At 41.0% G+C, this 25,377-nt stretch overlaps 1 protein-coding gene across 3 annotated transcripts in view; it reads left to right on the forward strand.

Annotated features, from left to right (window-relative positions):
* dpy19l3 (dpy-19 like C-mannosyltransferase 3) overlaps positions 1 to 24,571 on the forward strand; it is a 36,965-nt gene extending 12,394 nt beyond the window's left edge. For 2 of the 3 annotated variants that reach the window (XM_044029527.1, XM_044029525.1), the window contains 13 exons: positions 1,492 to 1,615; positions 1,894 to 2,028; positions 2,687 to 2,818; positions 3,416 to 3,517; positions 3,852 to 3,925; positions 6,680 to 6,841; positions 7,589 to 7,705; positions 9,410 to 9,521; positions 10,637 to 10,693; positions 12,115 to 12,197; positions 19,398 to 19,530; positions 21,469 to 21,627; positions 24,080 to 24,571. In XM_044029527.1, the coding sequence (XP_043885462.1) occupies positions 1,492 to 1,615; positions 1,894 to 2,028; positions 2,687 to 2,818; positions 3,416 to 3,517; positions 3,852 to 3,925; positions 6,680 to 6,841; positions 7,589 to 7,705; positions 9,410 to 9,521; positions 10,637 to 10,693; positions 12,115 to 12,197; positions 19,398 to 19,530; positions 21,469 to 21,627; positions 24,080 to 24,310 (1,621 nt within the window). In that variant the 3' untranslated portion in view covers positions 24,311 to 24,571. The remainder of the gene's footprint in view (positions 1 to 1,491; positions 1,616 to 1,893; positions 2,029 to 2,686; positions 2,819 to 3,415; positions 3,518 to 3,851; positions 3,926 to 6,679; positions 6,842 to 7,588; positions 7,706 to 9,409; positions 9,522 to 10,636; positions 10,694 to 12,114; positions 12,198 to 19,397; positions 19,531 to 21,468; positions 21,628 to 24,079) is intronic. The other variant, XM_044029526.1, reaches the window with a different exon arrangement.
* Positions 24,572 to 25,377: the final 806 nt, after the last annotated feature.

Here is a 25,377-nt window from a genome sequence, read left to right on the forward strand (position 1 = left end):
TTGTTCTTAGCGGAAGAAAATGTCACCTTCCCAAAAACTGCTGTAAAAATGTTATATATTAATATTTCTTTCCAATTTAAACAAACAAAACCGAGAAATATCAGCACTCAGTCCATGATTAACATTATTGTTGCGCTGATATAAATATTTCATTTGTGCATATTTGAGCAGATTACACACAAACAATTGAAACATGTCATATTTTAGCGCTCCAACAATTCCATGCAAACACATTTGTTTCCAAAAAAAAGTACGAGAGGTTCACACATGTGTTGATCAGCACTTTCCTCGACTTAATCTCTGTGAAAACTACGTGACTTCACGGATGTGATAATTAGATTTTTACACTTAGTTTCACCCACAGCTTTATCTGATGGATATTATCTACAAATTAAAAAGAAACATTTCTTGGAAACAGATCCAGCACATGTTTCTTTGAGGTGCTGCAGTCGTGCTGGTATCAAAGTGAGCATGAAAAAACTTTTTTATTTTAGAGTTTTTCTCTCTGGGTTTTTTTTTTTTTTGGAAATGTGCCCAAGGTTGAAATGAGCTCAGAAACCCTGCTGGCATTATCTTCACTGTCCTTTTGGATCAATAGACCGACGAGATTTCTGTGGTGACCTCTGTAAACAACAGAACGTTTTGGAGTTTTAGAAAAGCTGCACCAAAGTTTTGCCGCATTCGGAAAAGTAAACGGCGACGTATGGAGCTCAAGTGAACTTCAGTACAATATACTCTCTAAAGCTTATTTATTGAAGCATTTTTCTCTCACTTATGTAGTAGTTCATGATTTCTTTAAGTGAAGCGATATGTGCTACTGACACCAACCTTCACAACCTCAGGCTGGGGTCACCCAATAATATCTACTCCTGCTTCAGTCTGCGATGTCTGAAGAACATGTTCACGTCTTAATCTCACTGTGAGACAGACTTTAACAACACGAAACTGAAGTTTGTAAAGTGCTCACTCTCCCACACCAAACCTCATAGAGAAAATCTCTGATTTTAGCTGCGGGGACACAGGAGCTGCTGGTCCTCTGCTGCCTCGTGTGGTCACTTTGTGTCGCTGCGGTTAATCCAAGTGAAGGACTTTAAAAGCCGAATTAACAAAATAACACATGTGAACTTAGTGATGGAGGCAGCAGTGGATCAACAGCTCCTGTGTGCTGTGATGTTAAAGTCACTGGTTTTCTCTATGGGCTTTGGTGTGGGAGAGTGAGTGGTTTACAAAATTCAGTTTCCTGTTGGTAAAAGCTGTGTAACTGTGGAAAGAAAGTGGCAGAAATATTCTTAACACAAACAGACTCAGATTGTATTCGATAAGCCTTTCGTTAAGAGGCTAAAATCTGTTCTTCCTTGTGTTTTTCGCTGGCAGCGACGTTTTCGCTGAGCATCTGCGTCTCAAGCTGGTGCAGTCGGCGTCGACTCTGTGATCGTAATATCAGAACCACGCTCTCTTCAGTCCTCACACTCCTCTTCTCCTCCTCTCCAGGGTTGACACCACTCGAGTGGAGTTCACGATCTCCCTCAGAGAGAACTGGTCTCTGCCCTTCCTCGCGCTGCAGGTCACTGCCGTCACCTGTTACCTCAGGCCTCAGCTCAGCGCTTTACAGCAGGTAAACACACCAGTCCACGCTGTCCACGCACATCATGGATCCACCTCGGTACGTTCACGCCTCCTGTCTGCTCCGTGGTCTGCAGGCGGTGAAACTCGGTGAAACATCGCACTTATGACTAGCACTTCATAGTTTGTTCTACTTGAAGCTCTTACTTACTTCTAGCTCTTATATGTACCCAAATGTTTAAATGCACTTTTGTAAGTCGCTTTGGATAAAAGCGTCTGCTAAATGACATGTAATGTAATGTAAAGTGTGTGCGTGCCGTCTCTCCTCAGAAGGTGATGGTGTGGTTGATGTATGTGACGACGTTCTGCTTCTGTCTGACGTGGCAGTTCAACCAGTTCATCCTCCTCGTCCAGGCTCTCGTCATTTACACCCTGGACTGTCTCGACTTCATCACGGCCCCGCAGGTTTGTCCCATTAAAGGTACAGTTTACTCATTTGTATGAGGGACTGACACGTAATTTGCTTAATCTTCTTAATCTGCTCTGGGAACCAGATTAAAACATGCTGTACTGAAAAAAACACGGCTGCCAGCCACTGAACAAAAGACTTGTCTTCTCAGATATACACCTGCTTAATTCTCTGATGAATAAAGAACGTGTTTATGTCGTTAACTCACAGTTAGACCGTCCTTTTTAACACAAAACCAAACCTCATAGAGAAAATCAGTTGTTGATCCACTGCTGCCTCCATCACTGAGTTCAAATGTCTTATTTTGTCACTTCAGCGTTTGAAGTCCTTTGTTCATACTGTCCTCAGTGACACACAGTGACCACACGAGGCAGCAGAGGACCAGTAGCTCCTGTGTCTCCGCAGCTAAAATCACTGATTTTCTCTATGGAGAGTGAGCGGTTTACAAACTTCAGTTTCCTGTGTCACAGTGAGATGAAGACGTGAACGTGTTCTTAAAGATTTCGTAGACTTCACTCAAGTCTTTTCTTCAGTGTTTAAAATCATTTGTTTCTGTTAAATTACGTAGTTTTAGTCCTGCATCTTCTGACTGATTACACTGTTTCTGTGTGTGTGTGTGTGTGTGTGTGTGTGTGTGTGTGCGTGCGTGTGCAGGTGACCACTCTGTACCTTGTTCAGCTGAGTGGTCTGCTGAGTGTGTGGCTCCTGCAGTTCTGTAACTCCATGATTCTGGGGTCACTGGTCGTGAGCTTCATCGTCGCTGCGCTCTTCATCAGACACTGTCAGGTCAGTGTGTGTGTGTGTGTGTGTGTGTGTGTGTGTGTGTGTGTGAGTGTGTGTGTGTGTGTGTGAGTGTGTGTGTGTGTGGTTCCTCATGGTTTATCTCATCATCACTGTTGTAAAAACTCACCGCTGACACTTTAACTTTTAAGAATGACGGCTTCTTCTTCTTTGATCCTGACATGTACATGTAGTTATTCTTGCATTTTCAGAATAAAAGCTCTGAGCTCCATGTGAAATTAAAATTTTTCTTTGTGAAAAAAAATGAGCAAATAATTCAGATAATAATAATAATTCACGGGCCACCATTTTCTGACCACTGGTGTAAAATAACTATCGTCGGTACCTGGTTAAGGGCGTGCTCATGTTTTCTGGCGAGACCTCCTGATTCTGAGGACTCCTGGATCTTGAAATGCTGGTTTTCCTCTAACAGACAGTAGGGGGCAGTAGAGACAGACCACCAGCCTCCCATGGCGGTGATTCTGACGCTGTTAAATCAGGATGAACCTTGAGGACCTCTGAACGACAGAGATGTGTTTTTTCTTTAAACGTCACACACACTCGATCTCTAACTGCTCTGTTGTCACCGTCTCGTCCCCACAGTCTGCTCTGAAGACAGGAAGTCTGCTGACTCGTGTGGGAAAGCTGCTCCTCCACAGCACCATGGTTCTGCTCCTCACCGTCACCATCAACTACCTGGCCAAGGTGGCGCTCACGTGATTTTCTTCCCCACTTTTTGTTTGAAATTCAAAGTTATTTCCAACGCTGGACGTAGAGTTCATGTTTGCACTGTGATGTCTTAACATAGCTGATTTTCTCTCTGTGAGAAATGTGATGTCGTGGCTACTGTTGTGTTTTCACTGAGAGTGAGTCTTCACGTCTTTGGTGGGTTCTCAAATAAGACTGTGAGACGAACATGTGATCTGAGCTTGACTTATTTATTTATTTATTTATTTATTTATACATCTCAGTGAGTTCTTTATCCATAACGAGACAACCTTATCTCTGTGTGTGTGTGTGTGTGTGTGTGTGTTTACAGAAAGTACTTCAGCTCAGATCAGATGAGCACATCTTTAAATTCATCAAGTCAAAGTTTGCCTTGGGGCATACCAGGTATGAACACACACACACACACCACACACCACACACACCACACACACACACACACACACACACACACACACACACACACACACACACACACACACACACACACACACACACACACACACACACACACACACACACACACACACACACACCACACACACCACCCACACACCACACACCACACCCACACACCACACACACACACACACACACACACACACACACACACACACCCACACATCACACACACACACATCACACACACACACACACACACACACACACACACACACACACACACACACACACACACACACACACACACACACACACACACACACACACACACACACACACACACACACACACACACACACACACACACACACACACACACACACACACACACACACACACACTCACACACCAAACCTCATACTCATAGAGAAAATCAGTGACTTTAGCTCATGGGGACACAGGAGCTGCTGGTCCTCTGCTGCCTCGTGTGGTCACTTTGTGTCACTGAGGTCAATCTGAACAAAGGATTTAAAATGCCGAATATTTGAAAATAAAACATTTGGACTTAGGGATGGAGGCAGCAGTGGATCAACAACTCGTGTGGTGTGTGTGTGGATGTGTGATGTTAAATCCCTGGTTTTCTCTATGGGGTTTGGTGTGGGAGAGTGAGTGCTTTACAAACTTCAGTTTCCAGGTCTAAAGTCTATTAGTGACAAAATGTAAAAAATTGCAATCGGTAACGAAAATTAAACTTAACCCACATGTTCATATTTATCTTATTTTATATGGCAGTGGAAGTAACTTATTTATATTTAATGGTCATGTTTTTTTGCAGTTGTATCAATAGATTAATAAAGATTTGTGCTCACACACACAGAGTTTACACACAAGGTGATTTGATCCAGTTTGACTGTATTATTCACTCAGCACCAGTGTGATAGCACCTGGAGTGTTAGTGTGTGTGAATAATAGATGGAGAGGTAACACCAGCAGGCCTCCCATCAATCACACACTGTGTGTGTGTGTGTGTGTGCGGCCTTTCAATTATTCACGAGTCAGAGGGAAATGTGCTGCTCTCTCTCTGTTCCTGTGTCTCTCACTCATTGATATTCTCTATAACTGTCTCATTTTTTTCTCTCTCTAAAGCTCAATTCTCAGTCAAATTATTTGTCACTGTCGCGTATAACAAAAGAAATTAACACTTTAAAAAAAGACTGACTTTAAGAGCTTTTCAACAAAACAGTTCCAACACAACTTCGGCTCATTTTTCCATTATTATTATTATTATTATTATTATTATTAATATTTTATTATTATTTAATCCATTAAACGATTAATTGTTTGCTTCATAAAATGTCAGAAAATTGATCAGTGTTTGTCAAACTCTGGAAATGATGATGTTTCTCAAATGTCTTTGTTTTTGTCCACAAATTAATGATGAAGTTTGAATGATTTTTTTGTTTTTATGGAGCAAAGAAAGTAGAAAATATTCACATTTAAGAAGCTGAAAAACCACAGAAAGTAGAAAATATTCACATTTAAGAAGCTGAAAAATGACAGAAAGTAGAAAATATTCACATTTAAGAAGCTGAAAAATGACAGAAAGTAGAAAATATTCACATTTAAAAACAGGACAGCTGAAAAATGACAGAAAGTAGAAAATATTCACATTTAAGAAGCTGAAAAATGACAGAAAGTAGAAAATATTCACATTTAAGAAGCTGAAAAATGACAGAAAGTAGAAAATATTCACATTTAAGAAGCTGAAAAATGACAGAAAGTAGAAAATATTCACATTTAAGAAGCTGAAAAATGACAGAAAGTAGAAAATATTCACATTTAAGAAGCTGAAAAATGACAGAAAGTAGAAAATATTCACAATTAAGAAAAAAGCAGAAAGTGAAAATATTCACATTTAAGAAAAAAATGACAGAAAGTAGAAAATATCTAAGACACACATTTAAGAAGCTGAAAAAATGACAGAAAGTAGAAAATATTACATTTAAGAGTTGAAAATCAAAGAGAGTAAATATTCATATTTAAGAAGCTGAAAAATGACAGAAAGTAGAAAATACTACACTTTAGAAGCTGAAAAATCAGAAAATATTCACATTTAAAAGCTGAAAAATGACAGAAAGTAGAAAATATTCACATTTAAGAAGCTGAAAAATGACAGAAAGTAGAAAATATTCACATTTAAGAAGCTGAAAAATGACAGAAAGTAGAAAATATTCACATTTAGAAGCTGAAAAATGACAAGAAAGTAGAAAATATTCACATTTAAGAAGAATGACAGAAAGTAGAAAATTCACATTTAAGAAGCTGAAAAATGACAGAAAAGTAGAAAATATTCACATTTAAGAAGCTGAAAATGACAGAAAGTAGAAAATATTCACATTTAAGAAGCTGAAAAATGTGAGAAGGTAGAAAATATTCACCTTTAAGAAGCTTAAAATGACAGAAACTAAAAAATATTCACATTTAAGAAACTGAAAAATGACAAAGTAGAAAATATTCACATTTAAGAAGCTGAAAAATGACAGAAAGTAGAAAATATTCACATTTAAGAAGCTGAAAAATGACAGAAAGTAGAAAATATTCACATTTAAGAAGCTGAAAAATGACAGAAAGTAGAAAATATTCACATTTAAGAAGCTGAAAAATGACAGAAAGTAGAACATTTGAGGGCGAGCGCCACAGTTTTTGAACTGTTGACATTTTGTCTCCTCCCTCCTGCAGCAGGGACTTTGATGCCAGTCTGTATTTGTGTGAAGAAGCCTTCGGACGTCTGCCTCTCGACACTCTGGAGCGACTTGCTGCGACACTCCTGCTCTACCCCTACATCCTCACACTGCTGCTGCTCAGCGGCACGCTGGCACTGGCCGCGCTGCACAACCTCAGGTAGGTGATGGTTGGAGGAGAGGAGACAAGACGAGAGGAGGGGAAAGGAGGGGAGACCATGGCTCACTGTGGATTTGTGTGATTTATAATGATTTTAGGATTAGGATCAGATATCGACATATCAGTCAGTACATACTGTACGTGTATATCAATTTAACCCAGAGATGAGAAAAACAAAATAATATATTATCAAGTTAAACAATAAAGTTTGTAACACCAAAGCCCATGAAGAAAATAAGTGATTTTAGCTCACAGGGACACAGGAGCTGCTGGGCTCCTGCTGCCTCGTGTGGTCTTTTAGTGCCACTGCGTTAAATCAAAATTAAGAATTTCAAACCCAGAAATCTTAGTTAGCAGTGGATCAACAACTCCTGTGTCTGTGTGATGTTTAAATCACTGATCTTCTCTATGGGCTTTGGTGTGGGAGAGTGAGTGGTTACATTTATTGTCCACATGTCTCGGCCTCCACATCACTCGGTGCCAGTTGAAGGACCACATCGAGCTAAACACATTAGCATATCAACACGGCAGAAATACTAACCTCATTCAGAAATTAATTTAGTCCCATTTACCTCACTTCACCTCAGGAAGAGCCCGAGCGGGATTAGATTTCAGTTTGTCTGATTCTCACGCTGTGAGAGCGACATCAATGCCCTGAGGCCTGTCTGTGTGTTTCTGTGTCTGTGTGTGTCTCTGCTGCAGTGTTAGAGCTGTTTTCATGTCTCTCTGTTGTCTCTGGTTTGTCAGCAGGTCTCAGGACAGGAAAGCAGCCTCAGAATGCCATGCGGTGGCTTTACGTGCAGATGTGGCCTACAACGTCCTGCACACTCTGTTCTTTGGTCTTGTGGCCTTCAGCACCATGAGGTGAGACTGAACTCCCTCAATGTTGATTTAAGTGAACCTGTTGAACGTTCTTCATGTCCAGTGCATGAGAGCGAGTCAAAGTGTTGAGCTAACGAGATGCATTCAGAGACCCTCGTAGATTCTGTCCCTTTGTCGTACATGTGGGTCAAAATATGGATTTTTTTTCAGTTCCTGCTCTGACGAGGTTAAGGCTCTGCAGGTCTGATGAGCCGATACTAAGCCAAAATCTACAAAAAATTCCAAAATCTACAAGAAATTACAAAATCTACAAGAAATTACAAAATCTACTTAAAATTACAAAATCTACTTAAAATTACAAAATCTACAAAAATTCCAAAATCTACAAAAATTCCAAAATCTACTTAAAATTCCAAAATCTCCCCAAAAAAATCCAAAATCTACAAGAAATTCCCAAATCTACAAGAAATAACAAAATCTACTCAAAATTACAAAATCTACAAAAAATTACAAAATCTACTTAAAATTACAAAATCTACTTAAAATTACAAGTTGTACTTAAAATTCCCAAGTCTACTTAAAGTTTCAAATTATGACAAGTTTCCCTCAGTTCCAACTTCCAATCTAAATGGAACACAGCAGTAGTTTCACTGTATATGAATGAGTGAATTGTATAGTAAAGTAAAATATAAAGTATATCAAGTATATAAAGACCGAGTTCCAGCGAACACAGATCTTTTTTCTCATCATTTCTTCAGCTAATGTTATAAATGTCGTGATCGTTAATAACACATTGTCCTTTTACTGCATTACAGAGACTTTAATTTCAACACTTGCTCTTAAGAATGTTCCCTTAACCCAATATGAGAGGCGTTCAATTCAAACATGACAGAGTTTAGCAGGAAGACTTAGTGTACTTGAGTATAATGGATCCAGTGTGGTTAAAGTTAATTTAGTGTCTAAAGCGCGGCGTTAATATTCAACGATTCATTTCCAGGAGTTACAGTTTTAATGGGCAAAAGATGAAAACGCACAGAGAAACGAAATGAGGTGAGAAATTGTTGACGGATACAGAGACGGAGTCGTGAGGAGGAGGAAAAGTGCAGCCTCACACAAAATAAATCTCAATCCCTTTTTCTTTTTTCTTCCCTCTTCTGAAATGCAAAGCAGTCGTCTGACAGAAACAAATGACTTCCTGCACTTTTGCCCCTTGGTTCTTGATCAGCAGTTCAGAGAAAGTGCTGAAATCATAGTAAACCTGTTCCTCACTCTGGGGTCACAGAGGGGAGGAAACTTTCCCCGGGAATCATGATCCCAGTGGGAAACTTTCCCTGGGATTTCACTGTAAATGTACGGTTCTCTTCCATTATACAGTTGTAGCTCCTCCTCAACGTGGGCGGAGTCGTCACAGCACTGTGGTGACGTGTTTTTTTTCCACAGACATGTGACTTGTAAAGCAGTTGTTTTGGGTGAGAGTGAATCATTAGTTGAGATGAGTGGACAGAATGGTTCAGTCCTTCAGTCACTGAACACAAATCCCAGTGAACGTGGTGACGATGGGGCTGTCTCTCAATCCACCGGACTCAGATGAACGCATGTTTTCACCATTTTTCGGTCTTTTTTAACTTTGATCTGCAGTTGGACATTGTTGGACATTGTTGGACATTGTTGCCTTTGGTGTGGTGGCGTGTCGTGGTGTTGGTGGAAAAGCAGATAATTTTCTGTCTTCCTTCTTCCTCTGTGCAGGATGAAGTACTTGTGGACCGGTCACATGTGTGCGGTGGCAGCCTACGGCGTGTGCGGGACAGAGCTGTGGACGCTGCTTCTCAACACTCTCCGCTGCAACAGTAAATTTCTGGTATGAACTTCCAGCTAAAATCACTGATTTTCTCTATAGACTTTGGTGTGGCAGAGTGAGTGCTTTACCAACGTCAGTTTCCTGTTGGAGACGTCTGTCTCACGGTGTGATAAAGACCTTCAGGAGTTTAGACGTACATTTGTACTTCACTAAAGCACGTCCAGTTTTATAAACATGTTGTTATGACATCATGTTTGAGCGTTTGTCTCCACAGTGTTAGATATGTGATATCTACTCGTCGTCCATACTAAAACAGAGTCTGTTCCATATGTGATGTTTTTCTTGTTTCCATAAACACTGCAGTGACCCTGAGGAAACTCTGAACTGTTCCTTTAACAGTCTTATAGAAAACACATTTATTCACATGTTGCCCACAGGCAAGTGTTGAGTCCAGGCTTTGTCCAGCTCCTCTGGCCACTCACTCACTCACTCACTCACTCACTCACTCACTCACTCACCTCAGAGTAAACACATAAACAGTGGTTGGTTTTCAGCCTGTGGAGATGTTTCTCCTCTCACTGTGTTAATGAGATCCTGTTTGGCCCCAGGCGTCATCAAACCTGAGCTAATCTGAGCTAACCTGAGCTAATCTGAGTAAACCTGAGCTAATCTGAGCTAATATGAGTAAACCTGAGTGAACCCGAGTAAACATGAGTAAACCTGAGTAATCAGAGTTAATCTCAGTAATATGCATTCATCTGATAAAACCTGAGTTAATCTGAGTAAATTTGAATAATCTGTGTTAATCTGAGTAACCTTGATTTGTATATCCATATATTTATGGAGAATGTTGGGATATGTATAAATTATACATTTTATAATCCGTATCACCCTAACCTGACAGATTGGGAGTTGAATCTGGATCCACGGCCTCGTTTCTTGTCCTGGTGTCTAACATACAGTTACTCATGGGGCCACTAGGTGTCAGTGTTGTCATGATGACGTGATAAGAGCAGCGTTGATGATTCTGGAGGGCAGAGCTGCTCGTGTTATCTCTGCTCACTTACGTCTCTGTCTCACTGCCACGTTCCTCTCATACATTTGTATTCCTTCATTTCATTAAAGCCCTTTTCTCCCCCTCTCTCCCCCTCTCTCCCCCCCCTCTCTCTCTGCAGTTACGCCTCGTCAGATTTGCTCTTCCACTGGCAATGATCGGCTGCCTGTATTACAAGGTTTGCTGCTTTTTCCTGATGCTTTATGTTCGTCAGTCTCATTATAGAGACTGACACGCACACACACACACACGTACACACACACGCACACACACACACTCACGCACACACACACACACACACACAAATGTTACAGAGGAAAATGAGCTCATAACCGGAGGTTTAGATCCCGTTACATCCCTTTTAATTTATTTCCTGATGTGATTGTGAGCATCTGTAAACGATGCTGTCAGATTCAGGGCCATGGGATTTTATTTAAAGGTGTAGTTCAGGTTTTTTGTGTGAGGCACTGACACATAGATAGGGGGCTGTTGGGATTCAAACCGGCAACAAGCCAAGTTCCAATTCCACTTGGCCACCGTCTGCTCACAACATGGCTGCCAGATGAGACACAAAGAGAAAATATTGATATTCTTAGATTCATTTTGTTTTTTTTATTGCAAACGAGATAAGATAAGATTGCATCGTCGCAGCAGCACAAGATAACGATAATAATTAATACCACTATAAAAAATCATTCTGTATCAAAACATACACTTTTATTTTGAAATCATGTTAGAAATATCGTCGCAAATGTAATTTTTAATAATGATAGATTTATTTTTAATCATAAATATGTTTGTTGTGAACTTTATATCCTTCCATATTTAAAAAACAACAACAACAATAGTGCAATCGTGTGGAAACTGATGTTTGTGAACCACTCACTCTCCCACACCAAACCCCACAGAGAAAATCAGTGATTTTAGCTGCTGGTCCTCTGCTGCCTCGTGTGGTCACTTTGTGTCACTGAGGTCAATCTTACTGATGAATTTCAAATACTGAAGTGACAAAATCACACATGTGAACTTAGTGATGGAGGCAGCAGTGGATCAACAGCTCCTGTGTGTGTGTGTGTGTGTGTGTGTGTGTGTGTGTGTGTGTGTGTGTGTGTGTGTGTGTGTGTGTGTGTGTGTGTGTGTGTGTGTGTGTGTGTCTGTCTGTGTGTGTGTGTGTGTCTGTCTGTGTGTGTGTGATGTTAAAATCACTGGTTTTCTCTATGGGCTTTGGTGCAGGAAGTCGTCCGCTGACACAAACCTCAGTTTCCTGTTGGAAAATGTCCGTCTCACCGTGAGATAAAGACGTGACGACACTTTTTAACATATGGTAGACTGTAACAGGCAGGTATTTTATTAGGTAAGCCTTTGTGTTACGTGTCTATAACGAGTTTTCCTTGTGTTCACACTGGCAGCCGCGTTTCTTTGAGCCATTCCAGTTGGTTTAGCTCAGTTGTCATTGACTATAAATCAGCACCTCATACAACCGCACTTAAATAAAACCCCTAACTATCTCTTTAAGATATAAGAGTGTGATACATTCTGCTTTACAGCCTCTTTTCATCACCTGCCTCACTCTGTCTGTGCTTCTCGCTCTCTCTGTAGTTCTGGCCTAAGCTGATGGAGGAGTTATCAGAACTGAGGGAGTTTTATGATCCAGACACTGTGGAGCTCATGACCTGGATTAGGTACACACACACACACACACACACACACACACACACACACACACATCAAAAAGACACAAATGTGATTAGCCTGTTTCTGCAGATCAACTTTCGCTGTGATGCTTTGATAAGTGTGTGTGTGTGTGTGTGTGTGTGTGTGTGTGTGTGTGTGTGTGTGTGTGTGTGTGTGTGTGAGTCTCTGGGCTGGCGATGAGTGATGGGTCTCCATGAATAAGACATGGCAGCGCTGGAAAAGACCCAGCTGTTGGCAGAGCTCGAACACACCTCGGGGGTTTCTGCGATCGGGCTTTTTCGATCAGGAGCATCAGTCTGATGGGATCACAGATGAAGCTGTGATTCGGAGTGGCTCTGTGTGTGTGTGTGTGTGTGTGTGTGTGTGTGACATCCGGTTAGATGGGAGCAAGGATTTAACAATGCAACACCGTACAACCTCAAAATCCATTAGATAAAGTGTGTTTGTAGGAGGATCTGACAGATAGTAGATGCTTTGAGTAATTGGCTTTGTGCGCCCCCTGTGCTGCCACTGGGAACACAAGAAAAACACTAGATTTCAGCCACTTGACAAAATCTACACCGGCTTAATTCTATGATATCTTGAGAAAATGTTGGCGGTGGTTCTCACACATCAAACCCCATAGAGAAAATCAGTGATTTCAGCTCGTGGGGACACAGGAGCTGCTGGTCTACTGCTGCCTCGTGTGGTCACTTTGTGTAATTGATGTTATTTAGAACAAATTATTTGCAGGCCCCCCCCCCACGAGTTTGACACCTTGAACGAAGGAACACAGTGAAGATTCATTTACATAAGAAAATGTCCAACAAAATCAATCTTTATCGTGTTCCCTTCTCCATTAAATAATGATATCATCAGCATCATCATCATCATCATCATCATCAGCAGCAGCAGCAGCAGCATTAGTAATCTGAGAGGACCAGATTAGATTTTTAAGAAATGTCCCTTTTTGGGTTAATCCCATTAGTCAGATAGTGGAGAGGCTCAGAGGAGGAGGAGGTTTGGGATGTTTGAACGTATTTGTGTGTGACATGGACTCCTTCCCTCTGGAGCTAATCCCATTAGCCTCTGAGGATTAGCCGCTGCCTACAATTACCTTGTTTGGTGCTGAGAGAAGGAGCTGCTGCTGCTGCTGCTGCTGCTGCTGCTGCTGCTGTGTTAATTACATTCCAGATGAAAGAGTTAAGATGGAGGGGTTTTCTCCAGCGCAGGACGTGTTGTTTTATGAATGAAGGTCACGGGAGAGTCGGAGAGTGTTGGTGTAACGGGCAGCAGAGCAGAGATAGAATCGTACGTATTGTATCACGGGCGTATTTATGCCACAAAGTATCAGGATACATTTGAGCTGCGTGTGTCAATCATGTGATTTCATGTTGCCTCATATTCATATAAAAGTGTCGAAGAAAATCTAGTTTTTTCACCCCAAAGGACCTCATTTCTGAAGCATTAAACGTTGGTGAAAACAAACAACCGGCAAATATTTGAATGACATAATGGAAATGTGTAAAAATGCCGCAGTAGCGCCCCTCAAAGGTGAAACCCTGTAGGACAAAGCTGAAACTAAGTCGCACCAAATTTAACGAAACTTGGTGGGAACATGTGTCAACCCAAGACCGACGAAAAAGTCCATGGGCACCGTGACCTCAACTCAACAGGAAGTCGGCCATTTTGAATTTGTGTGCCCGTCTTGGTGATTGCACATTTCGTAAATGAACGAACTCGTCCGAGCGCAATAATCGTACCGACATAAAAAACGGCTCAATTTATCCCAGACACGTGAAGGAGGAAAAGTTACACAGAGGTCTTGCAGATTCAAAAGGGGCGTGGCCACGACAAACATCGACATTTTGGCACAATTTGGCTCATTCGCCACCAAACAGTTAGTGCCCCGTAACTTCACCGCTCTTTGACCGATCTGCTCAAAACTTCATACGTGAGATAAGAGGCCGGCCCTGAACACGTCTACGAACATGATGACTTAAAGGCATAGCGCCACTTGCTGGCAGGGTGTCGGCTGCTGGGGAAAACGGATACAAAATTGGATGTAAAATAATCACGTAAAAGTTAGAAAAATGGATTGTGAAAATAATTGTTAGCTGCAGCCTGAGAAAGGATGTTATGTAAAAAAAATGTTCCACGAAACGTTTTAAGTGGAGGTTTTTTAAAAGATAGATCTTTGTTGTGGATCAGATTTAAAGATTAAAGAGGATTATCATGATTATTTGTCTAAATGGATGGTTGTATGATGGCTGCACTGGGTACGCTCCCTGCTCTGAGAACCAGCCTGAGACATTTATTCTTACCTAAAACCACATGGCTGCCAGTGGGGACACGAGGGAATAACACCATACAACATACACCTGCTTATTATATAATCATTTAAAACTTTGTTCACTTCTTTATCTCAGTGTTAGTCGGCCTATTTCAACTGGAAAATGAAGTTTGCATCACTTTGAAAATCTCCCACACCAAAGTCCAGAGAGAAAACCAGTGATTTTAACATCACACACACAGGAGCTGTTGATCCACTGCTGCCTCCATCACTCACTTCAACTATGTGATTTTTTTAAACTGCCGTTTGGAATCCTTTGTTCTCTTTTTCCTCAGTGACACAAAGTAACCACACGAGGCAGCAGTGGACCAGCAGCGCCTGTGTCCCTGCGAGCTAAAGTCACTGATTTTCTCTATGAGGTTTGGTGTGGGAGAGTGACACAGTTTGTAAGTGACATAAATTTGAGTTTTATGTTCAACAAATCTGTTTTTTTAAAGAATATCTTGAACCTGAAGTGGTGCAGACTTTATTAGTTAAGCCTTTTGTTAAGTGGCGTAAATCTGTTTTTCTGTGCGTCCATGACGCCTCCCCCAAAACCACAAAAACCCTGAACTCTTATCACTTCAGTGGGATAAAAAAAAGTTCATGTGTATTTTGTGAAGCCATAACTCACAAGTTTCCACTCGATAACAGCAGCGGCTCAGCTTTAGGCTGATACTCCGTCCTAAATGGACAGTCAATAAATCCATATCAGTGCCGGATCTTCCAGCGCCTCCATCTGTGAGCTATAGTTATGAGTGAGTGTGCACTTTTGTCTTTTTGCTGCTGTTTTAAAGCCAGTGCTCAGTGTTTGTCAGTCAAACTGCTGATCATTAGCACCTCGGCTCACTGACACGTGAACTCAGCGCCGGCCACGGACAGTTCAGGCCAGCGAGTGTGTGTGTGTGTGTGTGTGTGTGTGTGTGTGTGTGTGTGTGTGTGTGTGTGTGTGTGTGTGTGTGTGTGTGTGTGTATGTGAGAGAACCTTGAATCAATGTTTTGTCCACAAACCCAAAAAAATATATTCAATTTGAATGATTTCTTTAAATATTATATGGAGCAAAGACATTAGAAAATAGTCACATTTAAAAAAGCTAAGAAAGCTGAAAAATCAGAAAACACCTGTTAAAACTGATGAATCAATCGATAAAATGAGTTAATGATTCATTTAGACGATAGATTTATCGTTGCAGTTCTTAACCCTTGCAGATATTTCATCATATTTCATGAAACCAGAAAATATTCACATTTAAGAAGCTAAACAATCAGACAAAGTTGTTTTCATTTCAGCTATAAAGTGACTGTTGGTGCTGTAACAGTGAGTCAAAGTGAATGAATATCTGGATTTGTATTGTGTGTACAGCACATCTTTACATGTGCTACAGAAATACACTTAACTCAAAGATTTGAGAGAATGTTAAGTGACAAATGCTTCATTTTGTGAATCAGACAAACATTTTGCTGTTTTTCGTGCTCACGATGAACCGACTTCAGCTCCGTCGCTTTGTCGGATTATAAAATCATCAGTTGCGCGCGACAGAAACACAGAGATTATAAATCGGGTTTAATGACACGTTTGAAGTGTGGAGCGGTTCTTTTTCCCACAACTATATCTACACTATGTCGCCACCTAATGGAGAGAAGAGGAAATACAACTTTATTTTTCAAATCAACACGGGAAAAGAATATTTTTGATATGAACATGGCAAAATTCACCCTGATCTGCTCGATGGGACTGAACCATGTTACATGTAAATTCCCACCAAATCTGTAATCTGGATTAGATCTGGATGAACTTTAGTCTCATGGTAGAGTGTCTAATCCAGCATGTAAGTACCAAGGACTTGACAGAGATATTTTAGAGTTTGTTTTTCCAGTTTTGCTCATTAGAAAATATTCACATTTATGAAGCTGAAAAATCCAGATTCTTATATTTTGTTGTTGTGTTTTTTCTGACCTGACCTTTCTCTGATGAAGACACTCGTCTTCATCAGAGAGGTTAGTGTGATGTATGTGTTCAATTATTTAGTGTTGCTCACGAAGGACGGCATAAAAGCCTGAAATGGCCCTTGAGAGAAGCGAGGGGTTTTGGCGCCTCGTTGTTTTAAATATCGCCGACTTCATCGCAAACCTCGCCGACATCAGTGTTTGAGCTGCTGCTCGCCGCTCGTGTAAAACTGACAGACCTCGGCCGTCTGTCAGTCAGTGCTCTGACAGTGAAAATAGATCTCGTTAGATCTGGAGTTACAGTTAGAACTCTGTGTGTGTGTGTGTGTGTGTGTGTGTGTGTGTGTGTGTGTGAGAGAAGAGGAGATGCACTAATTAAAATCTGTGTGTGAGCGTGAGTCGTAATCTCATTAATCTGTGCTCAGAATAAACACTGGTATGATTTTTAAAAAAGAGTGTTATGAGAATATTGCTGACATTTATATGAAGAACTTTTCCTCTTTTTTAAAAAAAATAAAACAGAGAGAGAGAGATGACAGGAGAAGAGGAGGAGGTGCAGGTCAGGAGGTCAACCCCCCCCCACACACACACACACCAAGAGGATGAATGAAAACACTGATGTGTTATGTTCATGTTCTCATCCATTTAGAAAATACCTTTAACCCCAGACTTTTCCTCCACTCACTCTCCCACACCAAACCTCATAGAGAAACCTCAGTGGAGCTGCTGGTCCTCTGCTGCCTCGTGTGGTCGCTTTGAGTCAATGAGGTCAATTTGAACAAAGGATTTCAAAAGCCGAAATTCACAAAATCAGACATTTGAACTCAGTGATGGAGGCAGCAGTGGATCAATGTAAAATCAGTGATTTTCTCTGTGGTGTTTGGTGTGGCAAAGTGAGTTTCTCGTGTGTGACACAAACTTCTGTTTCATGTCATAAAAACCTTTGTCTGACGTCGAGACAAATGTCTCATATCTGGTTTAGTTTGTGTCAATCCCTCATACAAAAAACCTTAAGTGTCACTTTAAATGCACGTGAAAAATTCACACTTTTATTGCCTTTTATGTACATCTAAAGTAGGAATTATTGTTATTATCATCATTGTTGCTTCCGATCATGACGATCATAACCAGCGAGTTACAGGATTTCATGTCCTGCAGAAATGAATTTGGTTTGTTTTTGTTGTATTTCTCATCAGTCAGGAGTCGGGTACAGCCGTAAACCCTGTATTTATCCTGCCTGTGATTACACTGTTGGCTCCGTGACCTGACCCCCCCGTCTCCATATCCCATCATTTTTTCTGTGAGAAACAATATGACTCCTGGTTGTCAACTTGTCCCATATTGTTAGCGGCGGCAGAAATGCTTCAGCAGCTGTGTGTGTGTGTGTGTGTGTGTGAGAATGTTTTTAGATTAAAAATGACCCAGAGGTTAAATTTACAGGTTGGGAAAATATGTGTGAGTGTGAGTCTCTATGTGTTTTTATAATAGAGGTCAGTCCAGGTCAAGTTTGGTTAACAAGCAGCGCTCAGATTAACACACACACACACACACACACACACACAAACCAGCATGTGTGCGTGTGTGTGTGTGTGTCCTTGTGTTTGCAGCCGTCTCTGCTCCTCACATAACACTCTGCCGTTTGTCCCTGATGTAAATGTTCTTCTTTGTCCTTGAACGCCGTCGATATGTCGCCATTATCGCTGCAGCTGTCGTTGAAAATTGAACGATGCAGACGCCGAGTAACAAAAAAACTCGATAATAAATGAAAAGCAAAATTCAATAGAACTTTTCTAATTGTGACGACTTGATGCACCTGCTTGCTTTTCAAAAGACATCTCCTCTGACACCTCGGAACATCCTTCTACACTGAATTTATAGAAGCTGAAAAATGACAGAAAGTAGAAAATATTCACATTTAAGAAGCTGAAAAATGACAGAAAGTAGAAAATGTTCACATTTAAGAAGCTGAAAATGACAGAAAGTAGAAAATATTCACATTTGAGAAGCTGAAAAATGACAGAAAGTAGAAAATATTCACATTTAAGTAGCTGAAAAATGACAGAAAGTAGAAAATATTCACATTTAAGAGCTGAAAATGACAGAAAGTAGAAAATATTCACATTTAAGAAGCTGAAAAATGACAGAAAGTAGAAAATATTCTGAAAATGACATTTAAGAAGCTGAAAAATGACAGAAAGTAGAAAAATATTCACATTTAAGCTGAAAAATGACAGAAAGTAGAAAATATTCACAAGAAGCAGAAAGTAGAAAATGACAAGAAGCTGACAGAAAGTAGAAAATATTCACATTTAAGAAGCTGAAAATGACAGAAAGTAGAAAATATTCACATTTAAGAAGCTATTCACATTTAAGAAACTGGAGAAAACAGAAGCTGAGAATGACAGAAAGTACACATATGAAGAAAAGTAGAAAATATTCACATTTAAAGAGTTGAAAAATGACAGAAAGTAGAAAATATTCACATTTAAGTAGCTGAAAAATGACAGAAAGTAGAAAATATTCACATTTAAGAAGCTGAAAAATGACAGAAAGTAGAAAATATTCACATTTAAGTAGCTGAAAATAACTGTGACAGTGCCACATACAGGCCTGGCATGCGTACTACAGTGTAGATAATATATTCATGTTAATGTTTACATAAAACAACAAGTCATCAAACAGTTAACTGTGTCAAATAAACTGCATTTATCAATATTTGTCAGATTTATGGCAATAAAAATGTATACATTTAAAGCTGAATTTTCCCTCCCACCACTTCATAGCAGCCAGTGTTTTTGTTGTTTTTCTTCCACTTTACTTATTCACAGGCCTTTTAAATGCACCACAGCACCTCATACATGTTGACACTGTCCACACACTCACTCACAGCTGTGACTCATGTGTCCTCTCTCTCTGTGCTTGTCCACAGCACAAAGACTCCTAAGCGGGCCGTGTTTGCAGGGAGCATGCAGCTGCTGGCCGGCATCAAGCTGTGCACAGGCCGAGTTCTCACCAACCACCCACATTATGAAGATAAAGACCTGCGGGAGAGGACCAGACAGGTAAACTTCCTGTACAACACTGTGAAAACATGAGCTGTGGAAAACGGGAAAAGGGGAAGTAGAAGAAGAGACTGACTGCCAAATAATGAGCTGGTTACATCCACCAAAAAACTGACTGCCAAATAGTGAGCTATTCTCTATATATCCACCAAAACACTGCCAAATAATGAGCTTTTCTATACATCAATCAAACAAATATAAAACAATAATGAGCCATGGCGTAAATGCAGCTACAGACTGACTGCCAAATAATGAACTATACTCTGTATCCACCTAAAGACTGACTGCAAAATGTTGAGTTGTTCAACATTTTGTAAACATCCATTGTACACATCCATGAAAACTACTGACTGCCAAATAATGAACTGTTGTATAAATCCACCAACACACAGACTGCCAAATAATGAGCTGTTCTATACGTCCACCAAAAAGACTGACTGCCAAATAATGAGCCATGCTGTAAATCCACCTTGTGTGTGGGCAGAGATTTAATGAACGATGTGTCCAGTGCAGCTGACGCTGCCTCACTCACTCACTCACTCACTCAGTCAGTCATCCAGTCATCCGTCCATCTCCCTCTGCTCTCTGCTCTAATGTCTTGTGTGAGAGAGCGGGGAATAGTCTGCAGATGAGGCCGGTGACCTTCAGTGAAAATGCGATCAGAAGATGCATCCATTAAGTCGACTGAATAGTAATGCAGGGAAAATTGAGTCTGAAACGCTGTGTTCCAGTAAAGGGAGGTGAGCGAGGGCTCGGGCTCTGAGTGCATCTCTGACAAATGCTTTTTGTTTTTAAAACCACGAGGACACAAAAGGGTTTTTATCATCGCTAAAGTGGGAAGGCACCATTTTAATTTAGTTTATCCCAGCGAGGGGAACCCATTAAGACTGAAACTGTTTTTCAAGGCACTCAAGGAACTTTAAAAAAAATACTTAAAAACATAATAACGTCATTAATGTACAAGAAATAAAATAAACTACACTGTTTTCAACGGGTTTAATGTCAAATATTTAAAATAGTGTTTGTCTTTTTGCCTCCTCCTGCTTTAATATAATGAATGTTTTTAATAATATAATATATAATAATACTGAAAAAATAACTTAAATAACCCTTAACTCTTAGGACTGGTTCTTATATTAGCACTAAGCACAAACATGTCCTTTTTATAAGCAAACTTTAAAAAATATTATATATTAATATATATTCTGCTTTTAGGGAACAGATTTTTTTAACCTACATCTGACCTAATTATTGATATAAAATTTTAATTGTTTTTTTCTTTTTCAACCCTTTAAATACCAGGTATTTGTTGTGATGCCCCCAAAAAACACCGCCGGAAAATATGAATTTTCAATATACTACAGGCAAAGTAACATTATGTGGATTTCCTCCACAATCTGTGCCCTTTGATCCTCTTTCCACAGTTTCCTTAGAATACAAACTGAAGTTTGTAAAGCACTCACTCTCCCACACCAAAGCCCAGAGAGAAAACCAGTGATTTTAACATCACACACACACAGGAGTTGTTGATCCACAGCTGCCTCCATCACTAAGTTCAAATGTCATTCTTTGTTCTAATAAACCGCAGTGTCACAAAGTGACCACATGAGGCAGCAGTAGACCAGCAGCTCCTGTTTCCCCGAGAGCTAAAATCACTGATTTTCTCTCTGGAGTTTGGTGTGGGAGAGTGAGTGGTTTCAAAAATTGAATTTCCTGTTGGAAAATACTATTTCCCCCATGACACAGAGCAGTGAACACATTCTTTAGATATTGTAGACTTAAGCTGACAAAGGTTTTAATGTGTTAAACCACTTTTTAAAGCAAATTGAGTTTGTGGTGGAGTTAAGTTTTCTTCTTCTTCTTCTTCTTCTTCTTCAACATCGTCCTCAGAAATCCACTCAAACATTAACACCTGTGTGTGTGTGTGTGTTGGAGCAGGTGTATCAGGTTTACGCTCGCCGTTCCCCCGACGACGTCCACGACATCATGACAGCGATCGGCGCCGACTACGTGGTTCTGGAGAACAGCATCTGCTACGAGCGCAGACACGGACGCGGCTGCAGACTGAGGGACCTGCTCGACCTGGACAACGGACATGTGGGTGGAACTCATTTAAATTTGAATTTCTAGGAGATACTGGCTCACAGTGAGCGCCCCCCTGTGGCAGGGACTCACTGGAGACCATAAACTCTATATGGAAATCTTACTGAGGCTTGGAAAAGGAAGCTCAATAACCACCAGGGGGCGACTCTGACGGGGTGAAGGGTCTCAGTCACGAGCTTCAGCTCTTCTTCAATAGAACGTGATGTCAGGTTGTAAATGATCTTCACATTTTTAAGGAAAATAGACGATAAACTACAGCACATTAGTGTGATTGACAGCAGGTATCATTTTATAGTTTTACAATATCATAATATCATAGACAGACTTTTCAACAGGAAACTGAAGTTTGTAAAACACTCACTCTCTCACACCAAACCTCATAGAGAAAATCAGTGATTTTAACATCACGCACAGATGTTAAAATCACTGATTTGTTCAGATTGACCTCAGTGACACAAAGTGACCACACGAGGCAGCAGAGGACCAGCAGCTCTTGTGTCCCCGCAGCTACAATCACTGATTTACTCTGTGGACTTTTGACTTGTCACTTGTTTGACTCACTAAAAGCTCTTCATCTCCACAGAGATCAATAATCTCACTTGTCATCCGTCGCTCTCTCGCTCGCTCTTTGATGATGGTTATGTGACTCTCTGTGTGTGTGTGTGTGTGTGTGTGTGTGTGTGTGTGTGTGAGAGTGTGTGTGAGAGAGACAACATCAATGTCAAAAAACCAAACGCAACGTCTGTCCCTCCTTTTTTCTCTTTACCTTTTGGCTTTCTACTTGACATGCTCTTCTCTTTCTTTCTTTCTTTCTTTCTTTCTTTCTTTCTTTCTGTTGTTCATTTGTTCTTTGTTTCTTTCTTTCATGTTCTTTTCGTTACCACAGTGTAGAAAGTGTAGTGTACATGTGACATGATTGATGTCTGTTCCTTTGACAGCATCAGCATGTGTATATGTTGTTATTGTGCGTCTGTACTTCACTCACGTACAGTTCATGTGTATTTACACACACGTCACAGGCGACTCTAACTGAGCCAAATATCAAAGATGCTTCGTTTAATGAAATGTAATCAGCATGGTGTCGTTAATAAAACACTGTTTGTACTGTGTGCGGTTACAGAGCCGAGGTGAAGTTAATCACCTGCAGGAGGAGCTGCTCACGACACGTGAATGTTAAACGTCCACACGTGTCGTTTACTGTGTCCAGCACATTAAACGCTTTCATCTGGAATAAACGACAGGGACACACGTCGACAGCGTTACACTTCCTCTGAGTGCGTGCGCGTGCGTGTGCGTGTGCGTGCTGTGTGTGTGTGTGTGTGGCGTCCACGTCAGCCCCTGCTGTCAGTAAATCTACATTATGGAACAATAACAGACATCTGTGACACGTCGCTCTGCTCACAGTCTGTTATTTATTATAACACATTAGACCAAGATAACAAGAAAAAAACACCTACAGGCTGTTGTTAAATTTCACTGTGTCACAAGTGACGACGCCCCCTGCTGGCCCAAGAGTCAGCCTGTTCAAGCCCACGGTATCTTAACAACCGTCTTTATCTCACTGTGAGACAGACTTTATAAACCACTCACTCTCCCACACCAAAGTTTTAACATCACACACACACACACACACAGGAGCTGCTGGTCCTCTGCTGCCTCGTGTGGTCACTTTGTGTCACTGACGTCAATCTGAACAAATTATTTTCAACACCGTATTCACAAAATAAGAGATTTGAACTAAAAGTGAGTTCAGAGCAGGAACAAGGATTTTAAAGGTCTGAGGAAAACAAGTGTGTTGTAGTGGGAGGAGTCTGGGGTGGGCGGGAGCTCGTCCCTCTGAGGACCAGCAGCTCCTTTAATGAGCTGTTTTTCTTGAAAGCACTTTAACGGCGACTCAGCGATGTTTCTGAAGTTGCCCACAAACTGCTGAGCGCTCAGTAACATCACATCCTCCACGGGGAAGCAAGCACGGACGAAGGAGAGGGTTAAAATAACATTTTGAAGAGATTCCGTGGCTTCTCCTCCTCCTCCTCCTCACGTCATATTTCACTGTTTATGTTCTCTGTTATCTGAAGGATAAAGTTTGTGGGATTCAGAATTAAATTTCCTGTCCTTGTGCAGCTGCCGTCAAATTCTCAGTCAATGCCAGCTGGGATTGACTCTGTCGCCCGTAAATATGTCATTTAATCAAGTTTACTGTCACAAAGGAGCGAAGAAAAGAAGCAGCTGAAATCACACTTCTTCTGTTTTATCCAGAGACAAAACACTTCAAGTCATTCATTGATTCATTTGTGTGTGTGTGTGTGTGTGTGTGTGTCAACAATACAAACATACCTGATGTGTAGAATGTTCAGTTTCTGTTCTTGAATGTCACACACTGGACCTTTAAAAACGTCACCATTAACCTTTTATTATTATTATTATTATTATTGTTGTTCCACGTCAGGTCATGGACGGACCCGGAGACAACGACCCGGACCTGGTCCCGGCCTCCCACCCTCGATTCTGCGACGCCATCAAGAGCGACGCGGCGGCGTCGGGTTACACCGCTCTCTTCACCAGGACGTTCCAGAACAAAACCTTCCACGTGTACCGGGTCAAGAAGAGACGCAAGAAAAGTGCCAAGAACCCGGCGACGGAGCCCGGTGCCACTCAAGAGCAGGAGAATGAGAAATGAAAAACGCAGAGGTCAGAGGTTAGAGAGGAAGAAGAGGAGGAGGAGGAGGCGAGCTCTGGCTGTTCCTCTGTCTCCTCTCTGCACAGAACCCAGCTGTGATCATGGCCATTATTTTTTAACACATATTTCTGTAAAGTGTGGTGTTGGAGCAGCGGGTCAGTTCCAGCTCGGGGCTGCACTGTTTTAGTTAGAGCAGAGGTGGAGCACCTACTGCTCCACCTCCTCCACCTCCTCCTCCTCCTCCTCCTCCTCCACCAAGTTATTACAGCACCAGGCTGCGTGTGTGTGTGTGTGTGTGTGTGTGTGTGTGTGTGTGTGTGTGTGTGTGTGTGTGTGTGTTCCCACACGAGCCTCATAAAAGAAAACGCAGGATTAAATTCAACCTTTTTCTCTGAGCATTTGTCTGGATTCCAAACACGAACTTTGAACTTTTTGTTTTTTTTCTCTACGGAGCTCCTCCCCCTCGCGTCGACCGATGCGTCGTAAAAAAAAAACTCCCCTCTCCTGGACACGTGTGTGCGTTTGTTTTCAACGGAGCCAACGAACACAAGCCGCGGAGCGTCTCACTCTCACACACAAAACCTCATAGAGAACATCAGTGATTTTAGCTGCTGCTCCTCTGCTGCCTCGTGTGGTCACTTTGTGTCACTGAGGTCAATCTCAATGCAGGATTTCAAATACATTTGAAGTTAGTGATGGAGGCAGCAGAGGATCAACAACTCCTGTGTGTGTGTGTGACGTTAAAATCACTGATTTTCTCAATGGGCTTTGGTGTGTGAGAGTGAGTGGTTTACAAACTTCAGTTAAAGTCCGTCTCACAGTGAGATAAAGACTCAGAGTCAGCTTTCTACTAACAGACAGTAGGGGGCAGTAGAGACCGCCCACTGCAAGACATTTAAGCATCACAATGACTCTGAAGATGTTAAATTAGGATTAAAATCCTTTAACAGTGAAACAGTCGACACACTGGTCCACACTTATATAAGATTAACATAACATAAAGATTAGCATGTATTCATATACAGTATATAAATATATGTATATATATATATATACATATACATGCA

This window comes from Solea senegalensis, linkage group LG7 (genome assembly GCF_019176455.1).
Source record: "Solea senegalensis isolate Sse05_10M linkage group LG7, IFAPA_SoseM_1, whole genome shotgun sequence".
In the NCBI taxonomy this organism is placed as follows: domain Eukaryota; kingdom Metazoa; phylum Chordata; class Actinopteri; order Pleuronectiformes; family Soleidae; genus Solea; species Solea senegalensis.